We start from the raw sequence: 21122 nt of genomic DNA, 5'->3' as shown, positions 1-21122 counted from the left end.
CTTTTTCATAATATGTCTTTATGTGGTTGCTTAATTGCATTTATTTATTTTTTCTTAATTTGATTTTAGATTTCAGGGAATGCACAGCAATATTATGAAACCAATAAGTATTGTGGGATTGTTTTCTAGATGGAAGATATCAAACCTTTGGATCTGATTTTGAAATATAAGTTCCGAACGACTCAATAAGCAACATGCAAATATACCAATGACTCCACTAAAGGTGGAGTCACTGGAGCATTTGCCCAACATTCTATCATTTTCGCTCGTGGAGAGGGAGAAGCCAGAACAAAACCGGAAGTGGGAAAATAGCCTTCAAAACAAAATGCCTTTGACTGTTCAGTAATTAAAATCGCTCTTGAAGCTGTCTCAGTTTTTAAATCCGAGATTTAAACGACGAAAATAGATTCACGGTAGGTACCAATAAATCTACTTTCCGTGGAGTTTAATTTCATTATAAGTCTATTATTTTTTTACGTAACCGGAAAATGAATTGTGTTAAAGCATGTGCGCTTTACGTCGATAAGAAGAACGGATCATCTAACTATCTCTAACATTTGCGTGACTTTTCTGCGGGGGTTCCTCAGTCGATGCTGGATTGCTTTCGTTGGCTCTGGCAAAAACTCGTTTAAATGCCGAGTGTGGTTTAGCTCACACGGACTAGACCGTTACCTGTGGAGCGACTGTGTCAAGGGGCAAGCAACGATTTCCGCCCCTGCAGTGTTGTGATGGTTAGCCGCGGTCGCTAGCAGCTAGCTAGTTGTATGGCTGGCGCTGGTACTACTGCAAAAAGAGGGCAATAATTATCTCGCTATCGGCTTTCGCTCTAACGACTTCTGGCTTGTTGGAGATTCTCTCTGGGGATAAAGCCAAACGGGTGATGCGCGGGATAGCGCCGTAAGGTTAGTGTCACTGAGTCAAAGTTATCCTAGTTTCACATGTTAAGTCGTTAGCCTGGTAGCTGTATCATACTGGTTAGCGGAACGCATCGGCCTTGGCTATTCCCTGGATCCAGAGGCATTCCACCCAATACGCGCTGTTTACATCACTGTTAGTTAAGACTCAGTTTAAGGTGTTTTGTCTTTGTTCACCGTTGGAGACTGGCTTCTCTGACAGGGTATTTTAAATCTAATGTCACTGCTTCTGTGTCGCTGTTTTGGCCGTAATTTAAGGTTATCGCCAAACACACTAAGTTAACGTTCCACACCAGTGATTAGTCCCACTACACGTAGTGCCATCAGTATTTGGACAGTATCATGTACCGCATGTGAAAGCAAACACACACCTTATATATTTCGATTGGCGAGCACATCCTCCAAACTGCCCTGGGCAGCAGTGAATGGAAAAACTACGAGGATAAAGCATCACTGTACCGGGACGTTTACTGTTAAATCCTCCCCAGTCTAACGTCCTCTTCTCTGTCCCTCTTCTTTAATCTACAGGGAGACTACCAGGCCGGTATATAAAGGGGATTATTCAGCATGTCATTCCAAATTATGGACTAATTTGTCATTATGCGCGACCTCAAATCATCCCCCGACCACCGCTGCAGAGATTCGGCGTCCGTGCGTTTGGACGCATGAGGCGGCTGTTGGACACCTCCAGCAGGGCGTGAAGTTGTCTTTTCACTTTTTTAAAACGCTCTTCCATTGAAACATTAACGATGCGCCCGCTCGGATTCCTGTGAACATCGGGGGGAAATCGTGCGAAGGCTGCGCGAAGACGGAAGCGTAGGGCGGGATAGAGAAACTGCCCGTCCCCGGAGAAACATGGCCTCGGTGTGGAAGCGCCTGCAACGTGTGGGCAAGAACGCGTCCAAATTTCAGTTCGTGGCTTCTTACCAGGAACTGATGGTGGAGTGCACCAAGAAATGGTAAGTTTTATTTCTGTTGTATCGAGGGTTATAACAGGCGTGCAGTTACTAAAGCCCCGCAAAACGTGTGTGTGTGTGCTGGAATGCTGAGCTCATTTATGGTGATGCACACACGCGCACACACACACAGTGTTAGTGTGCAGGCATGTCTGCATGCTGGGAGGGGTCAGTTGTAAAATCGCGATGTTTCTTTTTACTTTTACTCCAATCTCGTATGGATTTAATAGGGCAAACATTCAACGCCAACCTTAAAATCAGTCCTTTCCCTGCAGAGTAAAACCAAAAGCAGAATCCAGCGACGGTGCTGGGAAGCAGCCCCAACCTCTGACCTTACCAGATGTCCGACACAAGTTCTTGCTGTGCGTTCGTCATAAGATCTCGAACTGCGTTTCATTTTTGTTTCCCTGAAACTATTTTGTTTTAATAAATTCCAAGTCAGATATGCTGGAAACCACAACGTCAGACTCGGAGTGTGATCCAGATTTGGAGAATGGATATTAGTCCATCTGTATAACATGGTGAAGATATATGGAGAGCGCTGATGTTTGCCACAGTAGAGTAGAACGTGTTTTCTCTAATGGCGGTGGGGAGCTGTACCCCCAGACAGGGACAGCCATATTCCCCCAGGCATGAATAACCCAGCCCCTCGGAGCTCAGACCTGGGACAGATGTTAACGTGTCCGAGAATGGAATGACAAAAATGTACATCTTTCCTCCGAGCGTGGGGCGGGCGGACTCGGCACACTATACGTTTTGTAATCCGTCTCGTGCAGAATGTTATTCAATCCAAACGACCTGTTTGGATAGTTTGCACAGTCTGTGTGCCGTCCATCTAAACTTTGGTGTAAAATCTGATTTCGGAAGCAGGCTGTTACTTTGGGGACTCCTCTCGGAGCGCTGGAGCATGCCTCTGCCTTCCATGGACTTCATTAGTACAGTCTGTTATTGTTGCAGTAGAAACTTTCCATCTGCAGTTTGCAGACTGAAACCAGCTAAGATTAATTTTAAGCCTTGATGCATTCAGAAGCAAAATTGGAAAAATCCCACTCGGAATTTTCGGTCCAGCCAGCTGTTCAGATGTACGTTGTTCTGGATGAGTTAAAGACAGCTATCTATAGAAGTCTGGCCTCATCTGACTCCCATGGAGTCTGTAAATATTTAACGTCCACAGAGTTGCTTATTCATGGAGGCACCTTGTGTCATCTGCATGTATGAATGCAGTTTTGTGTAATGGGTTGTTTTTAATGTGTCATGTGGGTTGGGGAGTGAGCTCACATGAGCATTTTCACCAAACCAGAGTGTTTTTCAGCTTCACTCCACTGTGAGGGTGTGAAGAGAAGAATCCCCATCTTTGTCCTGATCTGTTATCTGTGCTGTTTTAAATTTGGCCTCCTGTAAAACAGTGAAATAAATCTTTGCAGACTTCATAGATCAAACTAACAAACATCGAGGAGTTCGGTGCTTATCGCCAGTGAAATAAAGGCCCGTCACGCACCCATGCCCCGGTGGACATTTGATCCGATGCGTCTTTCAAAGATAAAGGTGGGCTCGGTCCATCCTTTAGCAGCTGAAATATCTATTTAAGAATCAGCCTAAATTGCTTTCTTTAGAGGCTTCGGGTTTCCTCTGCTCCCGCGAAAACGTATTCCAAGTTCAGATAAGAAAGGAATGTCTTGAAGATTTGTCTTCGTTCTCCAGGAAGATGGAACTATAAATACTCTTCCTGATGTGCATGTTTGGTGTGTAGAATGTAACTCTTGGACCTGGAGGTGGGATCTGTTATAGGAATCTTATTTCAATTGAAATCTGCAAAAAGCGGCTATAATTTCAGAAAGGAAGTCTCCCCGTGGACGTTTTCACATTTAGGTTTTGGTGTTTCACTGATGTTGGTTTTAGCCTGAGGTCAAAGGTCAGTCTTTTCGGCAGGCGAGCCCTTATTCCTTAGCCTGCGTGAGATCCGCGATGTGCCGTGAGTCTGTTTCCACGAGCTTTTCGAGTAAAAACAAATTGAACGCACGTCTCAGACACGATTACAGATTTTAGCCTGCTTAGCTTCTCCAAATCTTCTGTCCTGGATCCTGAAGCATTGGTGAGGTCCAAGAGTTCTCAGCAGGACTCTGGTGTGGGGGGGGGGGGGGGGGGGGGGGAGTGATGAATCACCGTGGCCGTGGCGCTGCAGCATTTTCAGTGATAACTTTGTTGTCTTTCCTCTTCTTCTCCCCCATCCAGCCGTTCCTCAGCCAGCAGCCAGGTTTCCATAAAAGCCGGTCCTGGTTTCTTCCTGCGTTAGCGTGAAGCTCTCTTTGGGTGTTTTCATCACAGTTGTTGTGAGCGTTTCGTCATTGAGCAATGTACAGAAGGAGAAAACATGGAAATGTTGGACAATAGTTTCTCTATCTGAGGCCTCTCCTCTGGCTTGATTAATTGCACGTTGTTCTCCACCCTTTCCCTCCATCCTCTCCTCTGTCCTCTTTGCTACACAGAAGTCCTTATTTTCCCAGAATTGCTGCTTTGCCGTTGTCATCTTCGACACAAAAGCCTGTACAGAAACCTAGAGTTGCACTTGAATCACTGTTTATTTGTTCCCGTTTCAAACCCTTTAATGAATACACATAACCGAACATGTCCACATGTGGCAAACTGGTGTCGTCACTTCCAAAACATTCACGCAGAGATTAGTTAAAACAATGTGCCAGAACAGTGACTTTAGGATGGGGACAAAAAGGAGAAAAGGTGGTTTGTTTTGCTTGTCTGTGGAGCAGAGCTGTCCTATAGATGGAGCGGTAGCCGCAGAGGATCATGGGACAGAAACGTGCCATAGATTCACTCCGACCCCGTCTCTGAGGTTGACTGGCTACATCAGTGTCTTTGACCAAAAGCCAAAAATCAGTGTGTCCTACATACTGAGCATTTTTAATTTCAACAGTCTTTATGGTGTGGATCAGAACACAGGAGAGCCAGAGCCACCACTTTGGATTTCCTCTCATTCTGAAGCCAAACAGCAGGTTTGACAAAAACGCTGACGTTTGCATTGGCAGACGCTGATCCTGAGAACTCTGCTGGGTTGATGCTACCACCCCTTCATTATACACATTTTACTGCATATACATGGAATGACAAGCAAGCAGGTCTATACTTGCCACCTTCCCGGTCCGTGCGCTGCCATGAGTGTGTTTTGGATGATCTCTTTGTCTGATAAGTCATGTTGAGCCTTTGACAGGTTGATTTGTCGTTGTCCCTCGTGTCGAGGCTTGTCAATTAAAGCTTAGGAGCTCTACATTGCTTTATACTTCTGTTCTTTAAAAAAATACTTTTTTGTGTTTTCCCAGGAAAAATAGTGTTTTTCAGGTTTTCAGTGCTCTCTTCTGTTATTTACAGTGTAAAACATGTAATATATCAAAGTGTCTGATGCACAAACCAATGTTTTTTAACAGAACTAAAGTCATTAGCAGTCTTTGTGGACAATAAAGGGGAAAAACAAGGCCTCTATTTAAAACCCGTTTGTGATAACCAGAGGCTTGTTAGCGATGTCTGTTGACCTCAGGTTAACTAGTCTGATCTGATCGTTGGCTTTATTTCCTGGCATCAGTACCATTTTACAGTTATGCACGCTAAAGCTTTTGTTTTAGTTCCCATTGACACACAGAATTCAGTTTAATGGGTGGCAGCGCCGCTCCGGACCATGCTTGGAATTCCTTGAATCTATCCATGTTCTGAGCAGGGCACGCGGTGCGCAGCAATAATTCACATTGACTGTCCAGTTGTGATGTCACCGTGACTGACCTGGATTGGATTAGATCACTCTAACCCTGTTTTTCTAACCCACCAGTGTAAACTGCGCGTGTGTGTCCGTGTGCATGTGTGTCATGTCACGTTTGCTGCAGTCCACAGAGACAGGTTCTGGATTTCTCTGTCTCATGACTTTTTCATGCTTCGAGTGTCTGTTCCGACGTGAGTGTGTGTGTGTGTGTGTGCGGTGGAAAGCTTATCAATATTTGAGATATGGTGGTACAAGCACTGATTATTGAGATTGCCACTCTGATTCTGATCTTCATACTCACACATGTCTCCCCTGCTTCCTCTCCAGGCAACCAGACAAACTGGTGGTGGTTTGGACCCGCAGGAGTCGTCGGAAATCCTCCAAGGTTTGTGCTAAAGAGGAGTCTAAGAATGAAGTCAAGACGGTCCCCATTTTCTGCTGCTGGTGCTTACATTTCGTCCTCTGTCCCGCAGTCCCACAGCTGGCAGCCTGGCATTAAAAACCCCTACAGAGGAGTGGTGGTGTGGCCCGTGCCAGAGAACATTGAGATCACCGTTACGCTTTTTAAGGTACAAATACAAACACGCGTGTCGGTCTTTCCTCATTTTCTACTGTGTCCTTTTTGGTTATGTAGAGAAATTAGGGTTTGGTGGTGTCTGAACATGCGTATCGACGGTACCTGTCACTGTGGCTGGCTGACTTAAACATGAGCGGCCTCTGTACTGACTGATCGGAGGTCAGTGTCTTGTTACTGCTGTCAGTGTCTATTATAGGTCTCCCACTGCAGCCTGGTGTAAAGAGCTTCACTCGCTGGGGTGTTGCGCACCATGCTGGTTGATGGCCTATACTCTCAGACTTGGGAGAAGCGGCGCGAGCTCAGTGCTCGAGTCTGTGACTCTGAACTCTGTGAGGAGACTCGCCTTGTCGTCCGTTTGGCGTTGTGCCCCGCCGCGTCGGGTTTCAACATGTTCTGTCGCCGCTCCTCTTGTCCGCAACTTCAAGCTTTGAATTTTATGTATGAAGGATTTGTTTTGACAAAAATGCCAGTGTGTAACTCTGCTGTACACTGCCTCAGTGCCTGTTGTCAGGCTGCACTGACTTCCTGTCCCACAGGAAGTAATAAAGCTTGTTTGTGAATATAAACGCGCATAAACAAGCAAGTGGACCGACACTGACGCACGAAGGCAGAACGGAGCGCTGCTTTAACCCTTTTAGATGGCATCACTTCTTGAAATCACTCAGATTTTTCCTGTCAATGATCACATGACGGGTCATATAGTTTAAGATGTCTTGACTTGTGTTTTTTGGAAAGAAATATTTTATTAAAGTTTTGCTCCAGGATGAGCGTTGCCACAGAAACATTAGGCTCTCACATGTTCTGGATCACCAGGATTAGGTCTGGGACGAAAAGAAATGTAGCAGAATGTTGTTCATGTGGTGCTGAAAAAATAGAACAGGACAATAACATTTGGTGTCTCTGAGCTGCTGCTGAGGTTATCCACCAACAATAAAAGATTGTAGACATCGTAACTGAATAAACTGATAAGGGTTTACTGTGCGTTTGTCTGATTGGTGTAATGATGCCGGATTTACAGGTCGCATCAGCTTTTGATTTATTTTTCTATCCGCAGGATCCTCATGCAGAGGAGTTTGAAGACAAGGAATGGACGTTTGTTATTGAAAATGTGAGTACCAAACTGTCCTCCCAGTCCTTTAATTGCTGTGTTTGTACCAACACACCCTGTTTATGTTAAGATACTTGTTTTGAATAAAACAGCCGGTACTAAAGATAATGATCTGATTATGTTTCTTTCTCTGAATCATTCCTTCTTTGCAGCCTCTATGTTTCATGCACGTCCTCTTTACACTTGTAGCTCCTGCCACCCTGTGGTCAGACGGTGTAATTACACCGTTATCCCATCAGACATGCTGTCACGTGCACTGACAGACGATGCTAGAGCATAATTGATCATTTAAAATACTGAGCTATCAAAAAGGTTACCTTTGCTTTGTTTATTTACTGATAAATGGGCCTGTTTGTATGGCATATAAATCATGCTTATATTTCACTATATGCATTATATGACATATAACATTTCAACAAGTCTAATCTGAAACAACACCATTAATGGGTAGCATTAGTGATGAATGAAAATTAAAATGTGCTGCTTTTTAACATGGATGACATCTGAAAATAACATAATTTTACGACCCATTTAGCTAAGCAAGATAATTTTAATTTCCTGGTGGCAATAATCTTTTATTTCCCAGTTTTGGATAGGCCAAAATAACCCAGCACAACATTCACATATATTATTATGTCCTTTAGGAAAGAGGCTAAGATGTAACATGCATAGATGGACACATATAAATAAGCAGTTTGAATTTACATACATAAATATATAAATCAGTTTGGGTCATTGTTGTGCGATAGTTGTGTTTTTGCTTCGCAATTAGCTGTAGCTGTGGCTCATTAGTAAAAGTTCATCTCCTAATAAGGGCAACAACCTCAAATTTAATCTGACTGCATTTACATCTGTCAAATAAATAGACCCCGACATGTCTGGGGATCAATAAGTGTGTAGCCACTGTCACTTTCTGTGCTCATCAAGCTCAGAGCAGCACCAGTGGAAGGTGCTCCACCTTACCCCTCTTTGATAGAAAGCCGAGATGACAAGCAGGCCAGCCAGTGTTCTAAGTAGAGAGCGTGGGAAAAGGCAAGAGAGCAAGAAAGTTAACGAAAAAGGCAAGTTTGTAGGTTTGCCTCTGCATGCCTGACTAATGACGGAGAGATCAAAGTCTCAGCAGCTTTCTGACAGTTGGAATGGAGAGAGTGTGGAGGAGGAAGAGAGAGATGTCTCATGCAGAGCCCGACACCGTCGAGGCCGTTGTTGAAACGCCTTGTGTTTTTATTCTCATTTATAGTTCATTTTTCTTTTTTATTCCTCATTTTTAATATATATTCCAAAAGGAGCCTTCTCAAAAAGAGGATTACTTTTATTGTGGTGCCACTTCCAGGTTGTCTCACCATTTACAGATGTGCATAATTTAAAAACCCCCCCAAAACAAAACAGATATTCGTTGTGGCCACAAGAGGGCAGTCGAATCCTGGAACTGTGAACCGCATTTCAAACATTGGTATTAGATTTTCACCTCCCAATGTCTCCTGTGTATGTGTGTCAGTAGGAAAATGTGTCTGTGGTCGACTGAACTAAATAGACTAAATGCAACGTTATCACGTTTTCCCTCCTGCTTTGCATGAGTATACAGACAGTACACGCTACCCCCATATTCAGGTATCTAAGCTAATATAATGCCCACAGATATGAATGAATGCACGAGTGAGTGCTGCTTTGAGGAGGAAGACGAGAGGTGAGTTCCTCTGACCCCTCATCAGACGGCAGAGGAGAAAGGGGAAGAATATGCCATTGTGCCCGTACACCAGAGATGATGAAATTCAAGATCCCTGTGCTGTGCCTCCGTCTTAATCTGGGGGCCCAACCTCGCACTAGGCTAATCCTTCACTGTCGAATTATTGGCCCCGGCTAGATTGTATTTTGTCATTGAAAATGGCAGTGTCAAACGCTACCTTTTCTCTCCTCTATTTGTTCGTCTGCCGAAGCCAATCACATAATCAAAAGATGGAAGAGGGCGAGAGAGGGAGGGAAAGTGATCGCAGGAGAGAGGCGGCAAGTTGAAAATGACGACACGGTAGTATCTGTAAATTTCACCCCGTCCTTGCCTTTCAGCCTTTTAAAATAGGTGCATATTATCAAAAATGGTGGGCAAACGAGATTGGACAGCTATATTTGAAGCCATTGTGCTGACAGGCTCTTTTGTATGTATATTTGTGTGTGTCTGTGTGTGTGTGTGTGTGTGTGTGTGTGTGTGTGTGACAGAGAGAGAATTTACATATCAACCAAAGCTGGGGATGACCAACTTCCCTCATCTTTAAGGCTTTGTGGGAGGATTTAAATAACACACACAGAAACGGGACTAAAGTGAGAAGCTATCATGGTTGAATGGATCGTATATACAGTGACACATACTTCAAGACCCACTCCCCCGTGCTCTCTCCCTGCAACTCACATGCACCTTTTTAACTTAAAATAGTTCCATGTCATTCAGGAAGGAAGACGTTAGCAAATCTGTGGCCGTCTTGTCAGAACAGGACTCCCACTATTTGACAGCGCGTCTGCTGCACGTGGCCACGTTTGAAATATCGGTCCAGGAAATGACAGTCGCAGCTTTTAAATCAAAGCGGACGTCACACGATGGGTGATTTTGTGTTTTGCTAACATGGAATTAGTTTTGTTGCAGAATTCATCAAATTTGACACCGCGTCGGCGTCACGTTCTTTGTCTTCTATTTTGAGTCGTCTCTTTGAGGTGAGGTCCTGCCTGTAGTGGACCACGTCCAACTTTCTGAAAGCCACTTTCACACCACATACCTCCTGCTCAGCCGCACTCATGAAGCCGCACACTGTCACATGCTGACACACACTCATCCTACCACGCAAACACACACACCACCATACTCAACCCTCTGCACTCACGGGCCAACCTCCATCATCCATCCACACACACACACATGCACACATGCACAGTTTCTCTTTTGTATTGTACCAAGAGCCATGGCATGTGCACCGCCCGCTACCCCCACCCCTCCCCATCCTACTCCCTCCTGGAACACATTACGTAGGCCAGTGGCTTGTGAGCACTGACTGGGCCTCGGGGAAGAAAAACACAATTATTTCAGCCCTCGGCTATTCACGCAAAGGTGACAAAAGCTGGTATGAAGTATGAAATCCCAAAAGTTTCTCCCATACTGAGGACGACAAATTGGGATTAATTTGTGCCCGTGTGTGCGCGCGTGTGTCTCTAAAGTTTTCACCTTTGCTCGTTTTCCAGTTTATTAAATTGTTTGGGAACTCCAGCAGTCAATTTTTTATTTTTTATTTTTGGTCAGAAATAGAGACGATTGGTGTGTCGTCGTGTTTTGAAGTGCTCGCATTTCTAATTTAAATGTTTATGTTGCATGTAATTAAAAGCTGTGTGTGTCTGTGTGTGTGTCACAGCAGGAATTTGCAGGGGCTTCTCACACATTCACACGTGTTTTCCAAATTAATTTAATCTAATTAATCACCCTGAGGAGAGGCAACAGATGCTGGCGATTACCCCCCTCATGCCCAGTGCCCTCCCTATCCAAGATGCGCGCACACACACACGCACACACACACACCTTTCAGATAGAGCTGCACACGGTTCCATCCATAAATGATTGTATTTTCTGCCCTTATACAATGCATATTCTTATTGCTTTCAAAAACCAAACAACATTTCATTATATTTAAGGATCAAAACACACAGATACACACAACAAAGCAACATTTTATTGTTAGCATCTCTGTACTGTTTACACACTAACCAGACTGAAAGTCACGATCAGCCATCTGGCCTCATTGGAGCCAAGTCGGGTTTGTGTGTCCGGTACTGGTTGCCCATCTGCACCAGTCGACATCCATCATCGCCAGCTTGATTCGCGGCCGCCGGTATTTCCTGCATCCTGATTGGCTGTCGGATTTTGCAGACTTCTGTAGACCTGCGTCTACCTTTGCGTCGTGTTTTCCCACAAATCTTTCAGAAAGCGGGAAACTCCCAGCTGGTTGGAGTTTCCCTGAATATGTTGGAATCCGGTCAGTGTGCAAAGATCGTTTTAGATATTTGTAGGTGGCCTTAATGGCCGGGTGGTCCCTCCTGTCACCTTAATAAGCTTACCGACCCCTAATCCCCACCACGCCGTCCCATCACATGGCTGGTCTGCTGACTGCTACCACCCCCATGTGGTGCGTTTGTGCTCCTAACTACATCTTTGTGCAGGTGTCGGGTCCAAAGCAAGTGTGGGTCTTTCAATAGTCATTGAATATTTTTCTCTATCTACCGTACATACATGCGTATATACATGCATGCACCCAGGCCTTATCGTGTGCCTTTGTGTTTCCGTCATCTTTTTGATGTTTTACAGTGTGTATGTGTGTAGCAGTGTATTTAGTCTCTGTACTGGTTGTTTTGTCTATTTAATGGTTATCTGTTCTGGTCTCGTTGTCCTTGCCGTTCTCTATGCCCTCTACATTCTGTATGTGTGAGAGGCATATGTTTATGTGTGTACGACTTGTGCAGGCAGCATGTGTGTGTCTTTGCATGTGTGACTGTATTTGTGCATCGCGAGAGCTAATGTCTTGTCCCACCAGTCCAGGTCGCGACCTCTGCTTTCATCTCCTTAGTCTGAGGCTCCTGCAGCCCCCACTGTGCTCAGCTCCCAGCCAGCAACACAGCAGATGTCACCAGACATGTCAGCGGATACATCCGTGCACACACCGCCTGCGCGCGCCATCTCACCCACTGTATCTCACACCTATTGACACATAAAGGTACATTTCCGGCCCGTACGCATCCAAGCAGTCGCTAAACCAGCTTGAGCAGGTTTTTGTTTTGCCTCATACAGTGTCATGTTTGACCCCAAAATACACATCAAAGCACAAGTGTCTCCTGGGAAACATCCGAATTCCCACCTGTGTGGCCTTCACATGAAATCTGCTTCAGATGAAATTTTTTTAAGGTCACCAATCGAGCCGGGGTCAAGGAAATCAGCCCCCCCCCACCCCCCCCTTCCTAAGATATCCACCTTTGGTTTTGGTTGCCACGCCCTTCATTATCTGTCACCAGCAAAGTCATCCTTCCACTTCGTACCCTTTCGACTGTCCTCTTCCTACTATCTTCAACCCCGTCTCCCCTTATTTCCGATGCCACGTCCTGTATGGTGATGATGGGGGGGGGGGCATCTCTGGTGCCAACAGTCGCACCGATTGTTCAACAACAGCAGAACAGTTATCTCCATCTTTGTTATTTATTTTTCCTGGGACTTAAGATGGCTGCCAGCGATGGAGACACGTCTGTGTGGCCGCCAAAAACACGAAAATCCCCCTGTTTATCCACAAGCTTGACCCGCGAGATCCACGTAGGCGAATTATTTACCTGATAGATTTGTGCGATGTGTTTGTATGCGGGTGGTGTTGAAAGGAATATGTACATACACAAATGAAATATCCTTAAAAATCGGGTTAAATGCCCGTGTAGGGGGTTGTTTTGACGTTATCTCAACATCTACGCGCAAGCTAACAGATGCGCACACACTCGGCGGCAAACTAAGTCGGCTGTTCTGCTAAGTGGCAATGAATGGTGTCTTGTGATGTGCACTGATGCCAGCGCTAAGCCAGCTACTGACAGTTAGACTGATCCCCAAACACGTCTCTGTTTGGGATATAAATTTGTACATGGCGTGACGCACCCAGACAGGAAGAGGTCTGGAATTCAACCAGCAAACTCGTCAAAACTGCCTTTACTGCGGAGCACTCTCGCTCTCAAAGCCGAAAAAACTTCACAATTAACGTGACACTAAGACAATCTACCTTTTATTTGCCCGCTCGTTTTCTTTGAAATCAATTAAGCGCCACTTAAAAAGCGAGTTCGACAGGAGAATAATGGAGGCGATGGGACTCTTGTCCGTTTAATGCTCCCTGGTTTTGGTGTCTGTGAACCTGACAAAAATGAATTACATCACATCCACAACCACATTTAGTTATGAAAAGACTTCTTTTTTATAATTGGGGTGACCAATTGTTCATTCTTGGAAAAAGGAATTTCAAAGAAAGGCATCCACACACACTCGCTGAGGCACACCAGCTCCTTATCCAATCCCTCCACTAATTCCCCCTTGGTAGAAGGTGTTCATTGTTTCTCTTTCATTCTAATCTCTCCCTCTCCTCTTTTCAAAATCCATATTAGATTCTCTTTGAGTTGGCTACAATCGGAGCCACTGAAGCAGAGCATCGCCCTGCTAATGCTCTTTGTCTCCCCAGATTTGTCACTTAGCATGGAGAGTACACCTTTGTCATGGAGCGGGGTAGGGGAGAGACAGACTCTCACTTGGGGCAATTGTTTCGTGTTACGGGCCGTCTTAACCCCCTTCCCATTACGCAAATCAGCTTTGTGCTGGATTAGGGCCCTATCATAGCTCCGTCAGATCTCAGAGCCTAAAACTGCTAAAACAAACAGATCTTTAATGTGAAGCTACAGTGGGTGTGTGCATTGTGAGCAAACCTTTTGTGTTGCCTTTACCTGGAAATAATCTCTCAGAAATGAGACTGACATCTCGAGGCTCATTGAGTGGGTAAAGTCAGATTTAGTAAATGACTCTAGATTGTTTGGCACTGCATTTGTTCTCTTTTGTGTTCCATACAATTAAAGGAGCGCTCACTTTGAGTGGTCATCGGTTGCGGCCGCTCTTTTTGGGCGCACATGTGCTGAGAACTCCAGATCCAGATTTTTGCTGGACGTGCACACGAGCCTAAACCAAAGTCTGTTAAAGTATTTAATCTGTGGCCATGATAGTCTGAGCTGCTGCTCCGTATCCCACATATTCCGTAGTGACTGGCTCAGAGGTGTGCTGTGCCAGCGGGCTGATGTTATTGGTCGTCTTACAGTTCTGTGATGGCCGATTTGGTGAAATGGTGGGAAATGTGATGAGCCGGCACTTTGTCGAGGAGGATGAACTCTTGCTATAATCCCGTCTATCGCTTCGCATCCTTCACCACCCTACTCCCCCTCACTCATTTTCCCCCCATCATTTCTGCTCCTTCTGTTGTTCTTCCTGCCAGTGTCCAGTCTGTCCACTTCTGTCTTTCATTTTTGTCTTCCCTACCCTTCACTTTTTCCTGCCCCTCCTTTCTTTCTCACTAGCAGAAGTGCAGCGCCAGGACTTTTTGGCTGCTGGTAATTTATTTTGCCATTAGCCCCCTGTCTGAAGTGCATGCCCCGGGTCTGAGTGTGTGGTGTCGGAGGGGTGGTGACGGCCACCCAAATAAAAAGACCCAGAGATGGGAAGAGAGGAGGGCACCCTGGAAATACTGATAAGACTAGAGGAGGAGGCAGGTTGGGATGGAATTCAAGAGGAAAATGAAGTATATATGTACTAGCTAGGTGTCCATCTAAGCATTTTTGGCTTCTATGAAAGGCTAATTAGAAAAGCTAAATGGATGGTTAATGCACATAATCTGCTATTGTTGGCCTTTATTTCTGTACTAAGATGGTGCTGAAAATGACGTTTGAAGTTGCATCCTGGTTTTCTCCAGGACGGTCGGCCATTTCTGAATCCACTTCCTGTAGCTTTAACCCTGTTTGCATTTTTAATCTTGTACTTTTTTGGATAGAGCATGAACCTTTTTTGTGAGTTCAGTCATGTAGTAGTCCTTCCTGTATTTGGCAATAGTTGCGCAATTTGTCCCCCATCCAATTCCCGACTGTTATACATTTAGAGGTCTGTGTCTGGAGCTGCGTGTCAGTCTAATCCATATTCAGACAAAACTGCGCTACTCACTGTGCAATAATCTCTTTGTCTTTTACTTTAAAACAAGCCTAATCCTGCTCTTGTTGTGAGTACTTGCCCTTCTTTCTCCCTTTCTGCACTCTTCAACCCCCTCTTGTTCTTTGCCTCAACTGTTAAGCCACCCTGTGTTGTAGAATTTCACTTTTAAGCCTTTCAACAATGCACGTTTATCCGAGACATATTCCGCTGTGTAAACTTAACAGACTTTACTACACTTGTCTGTAATGTTCCATCACCCAGAAGAATCTAGCACTATTCAAATGGGGCTTTGATTTGGTTGTGAAGGGGGACAGTCTGTGTGCGTGCACGTGCGTTCATTGTGACAATACGTAACACACATCAAAGCGATTTCCTCAGTTCATTCCATTATTAGGACCATTTTCATTGTAATTCACATCGCTGCGGTGATAGTATTGCATGCCTTTTATGGCCATTGTTGCCTTTAAAAATACACATACACACTCCCTGCTTGCAGGAAAAAATAAATCCTCACATATAATAGTAGCAGATGAATAAATTGGTCTTAATCTTAGTGTGTATGTGTGTGTCCATTACGCCTATACTGCAGTATTCATGGGCGCTATGTAGAAAGGCCCCCCTTATCAGTTATCAGGGGAGGCCAAATTGACACAGAGGAATCACTCCATTGTGTGTGGATTCAAAGAGAGATGCGAGCACATTGGATGTCTCCATTTCCAATAACTGTGACCTTGAGGCAAGAGGAATAACATTGTGCCCCCCACCCCTCCCTCATACACCTCCAATCTGCTGACTGCTAAATTCAGCTGGAGCCAGCTGATTTTGGGTGTCGAGATGGAGGGCTAATCGGTGCTACCTCAGGGGTTTTTATTGGCTAAATTGAGTTTGGCTTTTATTTTATCTGAATGGTATGAATGCAATTTACGCCGGCCCGGTTTCACTGTTATTGCCTGTTCAAAATTTTCTGGCCTGCGCTATCACCTTTGAGGTTTAGATTTACAATGAACGCATGAGAAATGAACCAACAACATTGCTTAATGTTAAATGAAGAGGATCCTCTTATATCTTCTGTTTCTGCAGCGTTGACCTCTGCTTGTCCCTTTTTCAGTTTTGGATTTTGTTGTTTTGTGGCAGCAGGCTTAAGTCAGATAATCATCTGCTTACAGTGGAACTAGTGATTCATCATTATCCTCATTGTTTGTGATACAGGAGCCATCTTTTTATCTCCTGTTCGCCTAGACAACATATTCACCAATGTCGCCGTGACTTTAGTTGCTGCCAAATTTCATATTCTTTGCGTCAAAAAGACAAACGTTGACAATGTGATGTAATCGTAGCTCATTGTCTTAATAAAGATGTTGATATTTGGACCTTTTTCCCGTTTGGATCTGTTTTCTAGAGTGTCCAGGTTCTGAAATATAATATAATCTGAGCTGAGTTTTGATTTTGACGAGTGACCACCATTAAACACCATTAGCTGATTGGTTTGCCTGTGTGTGTGTGTGTGTGTGTGTGTGTGTGAGAGAGAGAGACCGCATCTGTACAAAGATGCCAGATTCTTTTAGCACTTATCCTAATTAATCCATTCCATGGTGACAAAAGGATCACTATGCCTCCTTCCTCCAGCCCGTCCCATTGGCATTTTGGGAAAGAGAGATTCAGCAGGGCCCCGGGCACCCCTCCTGCCCTGACCCATGCCCCCCCACCAGGGGAGCATCTGTGGATCGATCCAGGGCCAGCTGGCACCAGCCAAAAGGGGCAGGATTGGTCGTTTTAACACATATTTGCCTGTGTGAATGTTATGGCAATAATTAGGCTTTAGATAGTTGTCTACACTTCAGTTATGCAGGTGTGCAACTAGGGGGCAGGATACAACCATAGGTCTTGAACACCTACACACCCACACCCACATACACACACAGCATTGGCCTTTTAATAGTTTGTTTTTCTGACTCAGGTCAAATAGTTTAACTATTTGCATTTCCCAGTCTATCCTAATTAAGACCCTTGACCCTCTTTTCATTTCCCTTTTCAGGAATTTGGAAAATGTATTCTTTATACTTCTACTGTACATGTTCTATTAGCATGCTATAATGACCAGGGTGTAATCTGCAGAGATAAGTTAGATTAGTTAGAAAAGGCGGGTTTTTCCCCGCGCCATCTTTCTATTCCTCTGATGGGTTTTGCGTCGGGGTTGGTGGTGCGGTGATGATATGTCATTATGTTTCCCAGCCAGACAAAACTCAAATGTCAGCACAAAATGTCAAGTGTCCTCGCTCAAGAGTCTGTCATTCTATTTCTTCTGTATGTTTTTTATTGAATTGCTGGTGTGAGGAAGGAGAAGGATAGGAAAGAGAAGTCAGAGATGGAGAGAGATTGCCGGATATGGAGGCTATGTGAGATGTAGGCCAAGATATTGGTAATAAATGGAAGAGTGGAAAGTCGGGATAAAAACTGCAGGGCAGAGGTGAGAGGAATGGATTCAGAGATTTTTCCAAGTGGAATATGTGGTCATGGTGACCAGTTGCATGAGGAACGGTGCGTTTGTCCAGGTTCAACCGCTCTTTCCTCCTATGAATGGATCTGTTCTTCTCGTAGTGTCTGGTTGAGTGCACGGTGAAGCTTTTTCGCTGAAGTTTATTCACCTTCCCAAAATTAAATTAAAGCTAATAAGTTGTCAAGTGACATTCTCTGTTTACATGCAGGATGTGGATGTATTTTTCTCTGTGCTACCAATAGCTGTCCCGCTCTTCACTGATACCAAGTGTGTGTGTGTGTGTGTGTGTGTGTAAATGTGTGTGTGTGTCTGCATGAATGAAGGTTGACAATCCTGACTGATAAGATTGAGATTGAGTTTTCCACACAGAGCCTCTGAGATGTTTGTATGTGCTTGAGTTTGAGTATGAAGACATCAGGAAAAAGGCAGCGTGAAGACCTTCTATCGCGCCATCTAGCATAAATGCCATCGTGTAGATGTGCACGTGTGTGCTCTCAACATGATTCTGTGTAACAGCGAGCTAGTTGCTGTGCTTATTGTGGTCTGTCTGTTGATGCGATACTATTTTACACACCTGTGCGGATGGAAATGGAAGTGAAGTAACATGTTTATTATAACTGCTTCCTTCTTTCTCTTCAGGTATCCACCACTACCTGATCCTTATCCTGGATTTGATTTCCATTCATTTTCAGATGAACACACATAATTTATCCAGGGAAATATGGTGATTTCCCATCAATAAAACAGGCTGGTTAAAGGGAGCAGGGCATTGCACACTATCAACACAGCAAGGAGACGAACCAGTCTGCTGTTCAGCGTGGTGCTTCCATCACCAGACTTGCAGTGGGCAAAACCCATCATTTTTTTGTTGGGATGGGGGGGGGGCACACAAAAGGCTGGAAAGTCCCCAGCTGTTAGATATCCATATCTAATGGTCAGTGACAAGGCTTTCCGACAGTTCTTATTTGCCACACGCTGTTCTCTGGTGTGCAGCTTGCACGTGTCCACACTCAGCGGCACACGCATCACTGATTCTAAAACTCTTATCACCTGGGCAGTGACACGTTCCCAGTTTTTTATTATTATTATTATCACTATTATTATTGACATAGATTTTTGGTAAGTGACACAAAGCTGAATTTACATCTAGACGCAGCCACGATAACCAAATACACACTTTTTAGTCTGAAACCTCTTTTTTTTTTTTTTTTTTTCTCTTTGTTTACCTTTCTTTAAAAATGTCTTGCTTACACTGTCTGTTATTCTCTCCATGTCCAGGAGTCTCCATCAGGGCGGCGGAAGGCCTTGGCCACCAGCAGTATTAACATGAAACAGTACGCCAGTCCGATGCCCACGCAGACAGATGTCAAACTCAAATTCAAGCCCCTGTCAAAGAAGGTGGTGTCAGCCACACTGCAGTTCTCCCTCTCCTGCATCTTCCTCCGGGAGGGAAAGGCCACGTAAGTTTTCTAAATATCAAGTATTTTAGGTGCCTTCACAGTGGTGAATAATAAATAGGACTTACAGAAAGTAATAGTCAGAAAGAGGCTCTCTTTGCACTTTAACGTCTCTGATGCATTTCTGAATTTTGTAGATAGAGTAGCTTCCATTAAAAGTATGTCACCATTAACCTTTTTGTGATGCCTTTGCATTATAATCTTTTATTCATCATTTAGAGTTTTTAAAGTCGACTAATATGTTTTTATGTTAAATAAGATATCCCTTTAAGCAAATCCCTCACTGTGTCTTACTGACTCTCTAAAGTAAACAGATAAAAATGTAGGTTTATTTGTCAGGCAGCCCAACAGTCTCCGATTGCATTCAGTGCGTTTGCATCTTCTCATTTATTGTCACATGTTCCTCTTTTATCCATTCCTTTCATTTGGAGAGGCGCTCTCAGCCGCACTGTCTGTTGTTTGTTATTCATTCTAATGTGATAGCGGCAACTTTCAAAGACCGACGAATACTGAGCGCGAGCAGTTGAGGCCTTTGTTGTGGTGCGGGTGGTGGGTCGATGCAGCCTAACCCTTGTTAACCCTTTGGGGAATGATGTCGACCACACAAACAAACTCAATCACACCAGTTCAAATGAGTCTCTGGGTCTGGGAAACACCAGACACAAAGAACAGTGGGGAGAGAATAGACGCATTCAGTGTTGAATGACTGAGGAGGAGTACGCAACGTTAAATAAAATATGAGTAGTACTTTACTGGTGATGGTAAATAATAAAACGAAGGCATTTGAGTAGAGATGTAACCATGAAGTGAATTTGGAAAGATGGAAGGATCAAGTAAACGTATTGCTCACATAGTAGAAAGGAGAAGAGATGAAGAAGATGGTGGGAGGTGTGATCAAGTCATTGCCAGCTGGGACTTGAAGTGTCCTCCAACTAGTTTCAGTGGCATTAAGTGCTGAAATTCTTTGAGGGGAGACTTGATTTGACTTTCTATTGTGTTTCCTGTGACGCAGAGACGAAGACATGCAGAGCCTGGCGAGCCTGATGAGCATGAAGCAGGCTGACATCGGCAACCTTGACGATTTTGAGGAGGAGAATGAAGAGGACGAGGAGAACAAGGTCAACCAGGAGGAAAAGGCGGCCAAGATCACAGGTGACAACACAAAAAAATGTTGAATGTGTTCATGTACACCACTTTTTCACCACGAGTTTACCTGGTCTAAAGTAACTCACTAAAGCTGACTGGGTCATCAACTTTGCTGCTTTTTATTTTATTTTATTAGTAGGTTTTTAAGGTTTTCTAAGTTTTTAGTGTCAAAAGCTTGGGAAATGTGAGGTTTCACCTCACACACAGACTAGCAGGTTTTCTCTGTTCAAGATTCAGACATGACACATCCAACAGGACTGTCTGAGGAGAAAGCAGAATGTTCTGCAAAGCTTTTGCACAAAAATGCTCTCTCAATGATGAAACTTGCCCGGTACCTGAAATCAAGCCGTCCACCCCCTGCACTATTGACACATTCAAGCCGAAGGACGTCAAGAGGCTCTTTATTGGGCTCAAACCAGACAAAGACTGGACTAGATTACATCTTCCTTAAGAGTCCTTAAGGAATGTAGTGGTGAGCTTGCAAGTCCCCTGTGTCGACTCTTCAGCCGTTGCTTTTCACGTCAGATCTTCCCTAGCAGACCCCTCTAAATACTACCCGCCTCCTGCTTTTAAGCATCAGCAAGGTTATGGAAGCTGTCGTGACAAAACAGTTACTGAGGTATATTCCCAAGAGCATTTTCCACAAACAGTTTGGATTCAGACCAGGACTCTGGCTGATCTTCTAAATACCCTGTGCCAGAGGTGGAGCAAGTCTATTGACCTGGGTGAGGAAGTCGGTGTCGTAGTCTACCACTCATACGGACAACTCAGCCCTCAGTGCGTGCATTAGATCTCCAGTAGATAGGGCTGAAGTATGAAAGTCAAAGTTCCTCACAGTCTTAAATAAGACGATTTCATCAGTGATGGACCTGCACTTCAATGGTCACCAGCTGACCACCACAAATGAACCTGACATCCTGGGTGTCGCAATAGATTAAAAGCTGTTCTGTTAGAAACACCCAACCG

The 21122-nt window shown here is 44.4% G+C and overlaps 1 protein-coding gene across 4 annotated transcripts in view; it reads left to right on the top strand.

Annotated features, from left to right (window-relative positions):
• Positions 1-503: 503 nt before the first annotated feature.
• Positions 504-21122, top strand: part of ehbp1 (EH domain binding protein 1) — an 88955-nt gene continuing 68336 nt past the window's right edge. For 2 of the 4 annotated variants that reach the window (XM_029834657.1, XM_029834656.1), the window contains exons 1-7: positions 504-902; positions 1443-1873; positions 5961-6018; positions 6107-6202; positions 7265-7318; positions 18832-19013; positions 20023-20162. In XM_029834657.1, coding sequence (XP_029690517.1) covers positions 1770-1873; positions 5961-6018; positions 6107-6202; positions 7265-7318; positions 18832-19013; positions 20023-20162 — 634 coding nt within the window. In that variant the 5' untranslated portion in view covers positions 504-902; positions 1443-1769. The remainder of the gene's footprint in view (positions 903-1442; positions 1874-5960; positions 6019-6106; positions 6203-7264; positions 7319-18831; positions 19014-20022; positions 20163-21122) is intronic. The other 2 variants (XM_011603074.2, XM_029834658.1) reach the window with 1 other exon arrangement.

This window comes from Takifugu rubripes, chromosome 4 (genome assembly GCF_901000725.2).
Source record: "Takifugu rubripes chromosome 4, fTakRub1.2, whole genome shotgun sequence".
Classification (NCBI taxonomy): Eukaryota; Metazoa; Chordata; class Actinopteri; order Tetraodontiformes; family Tetraodontidae; genus Takifugu; species Takifugu rubripes.
Note: the sequence above shows the minus strand (reverse complement) of the source record. Positions and strands in the feature narration are given on the sequence as shown.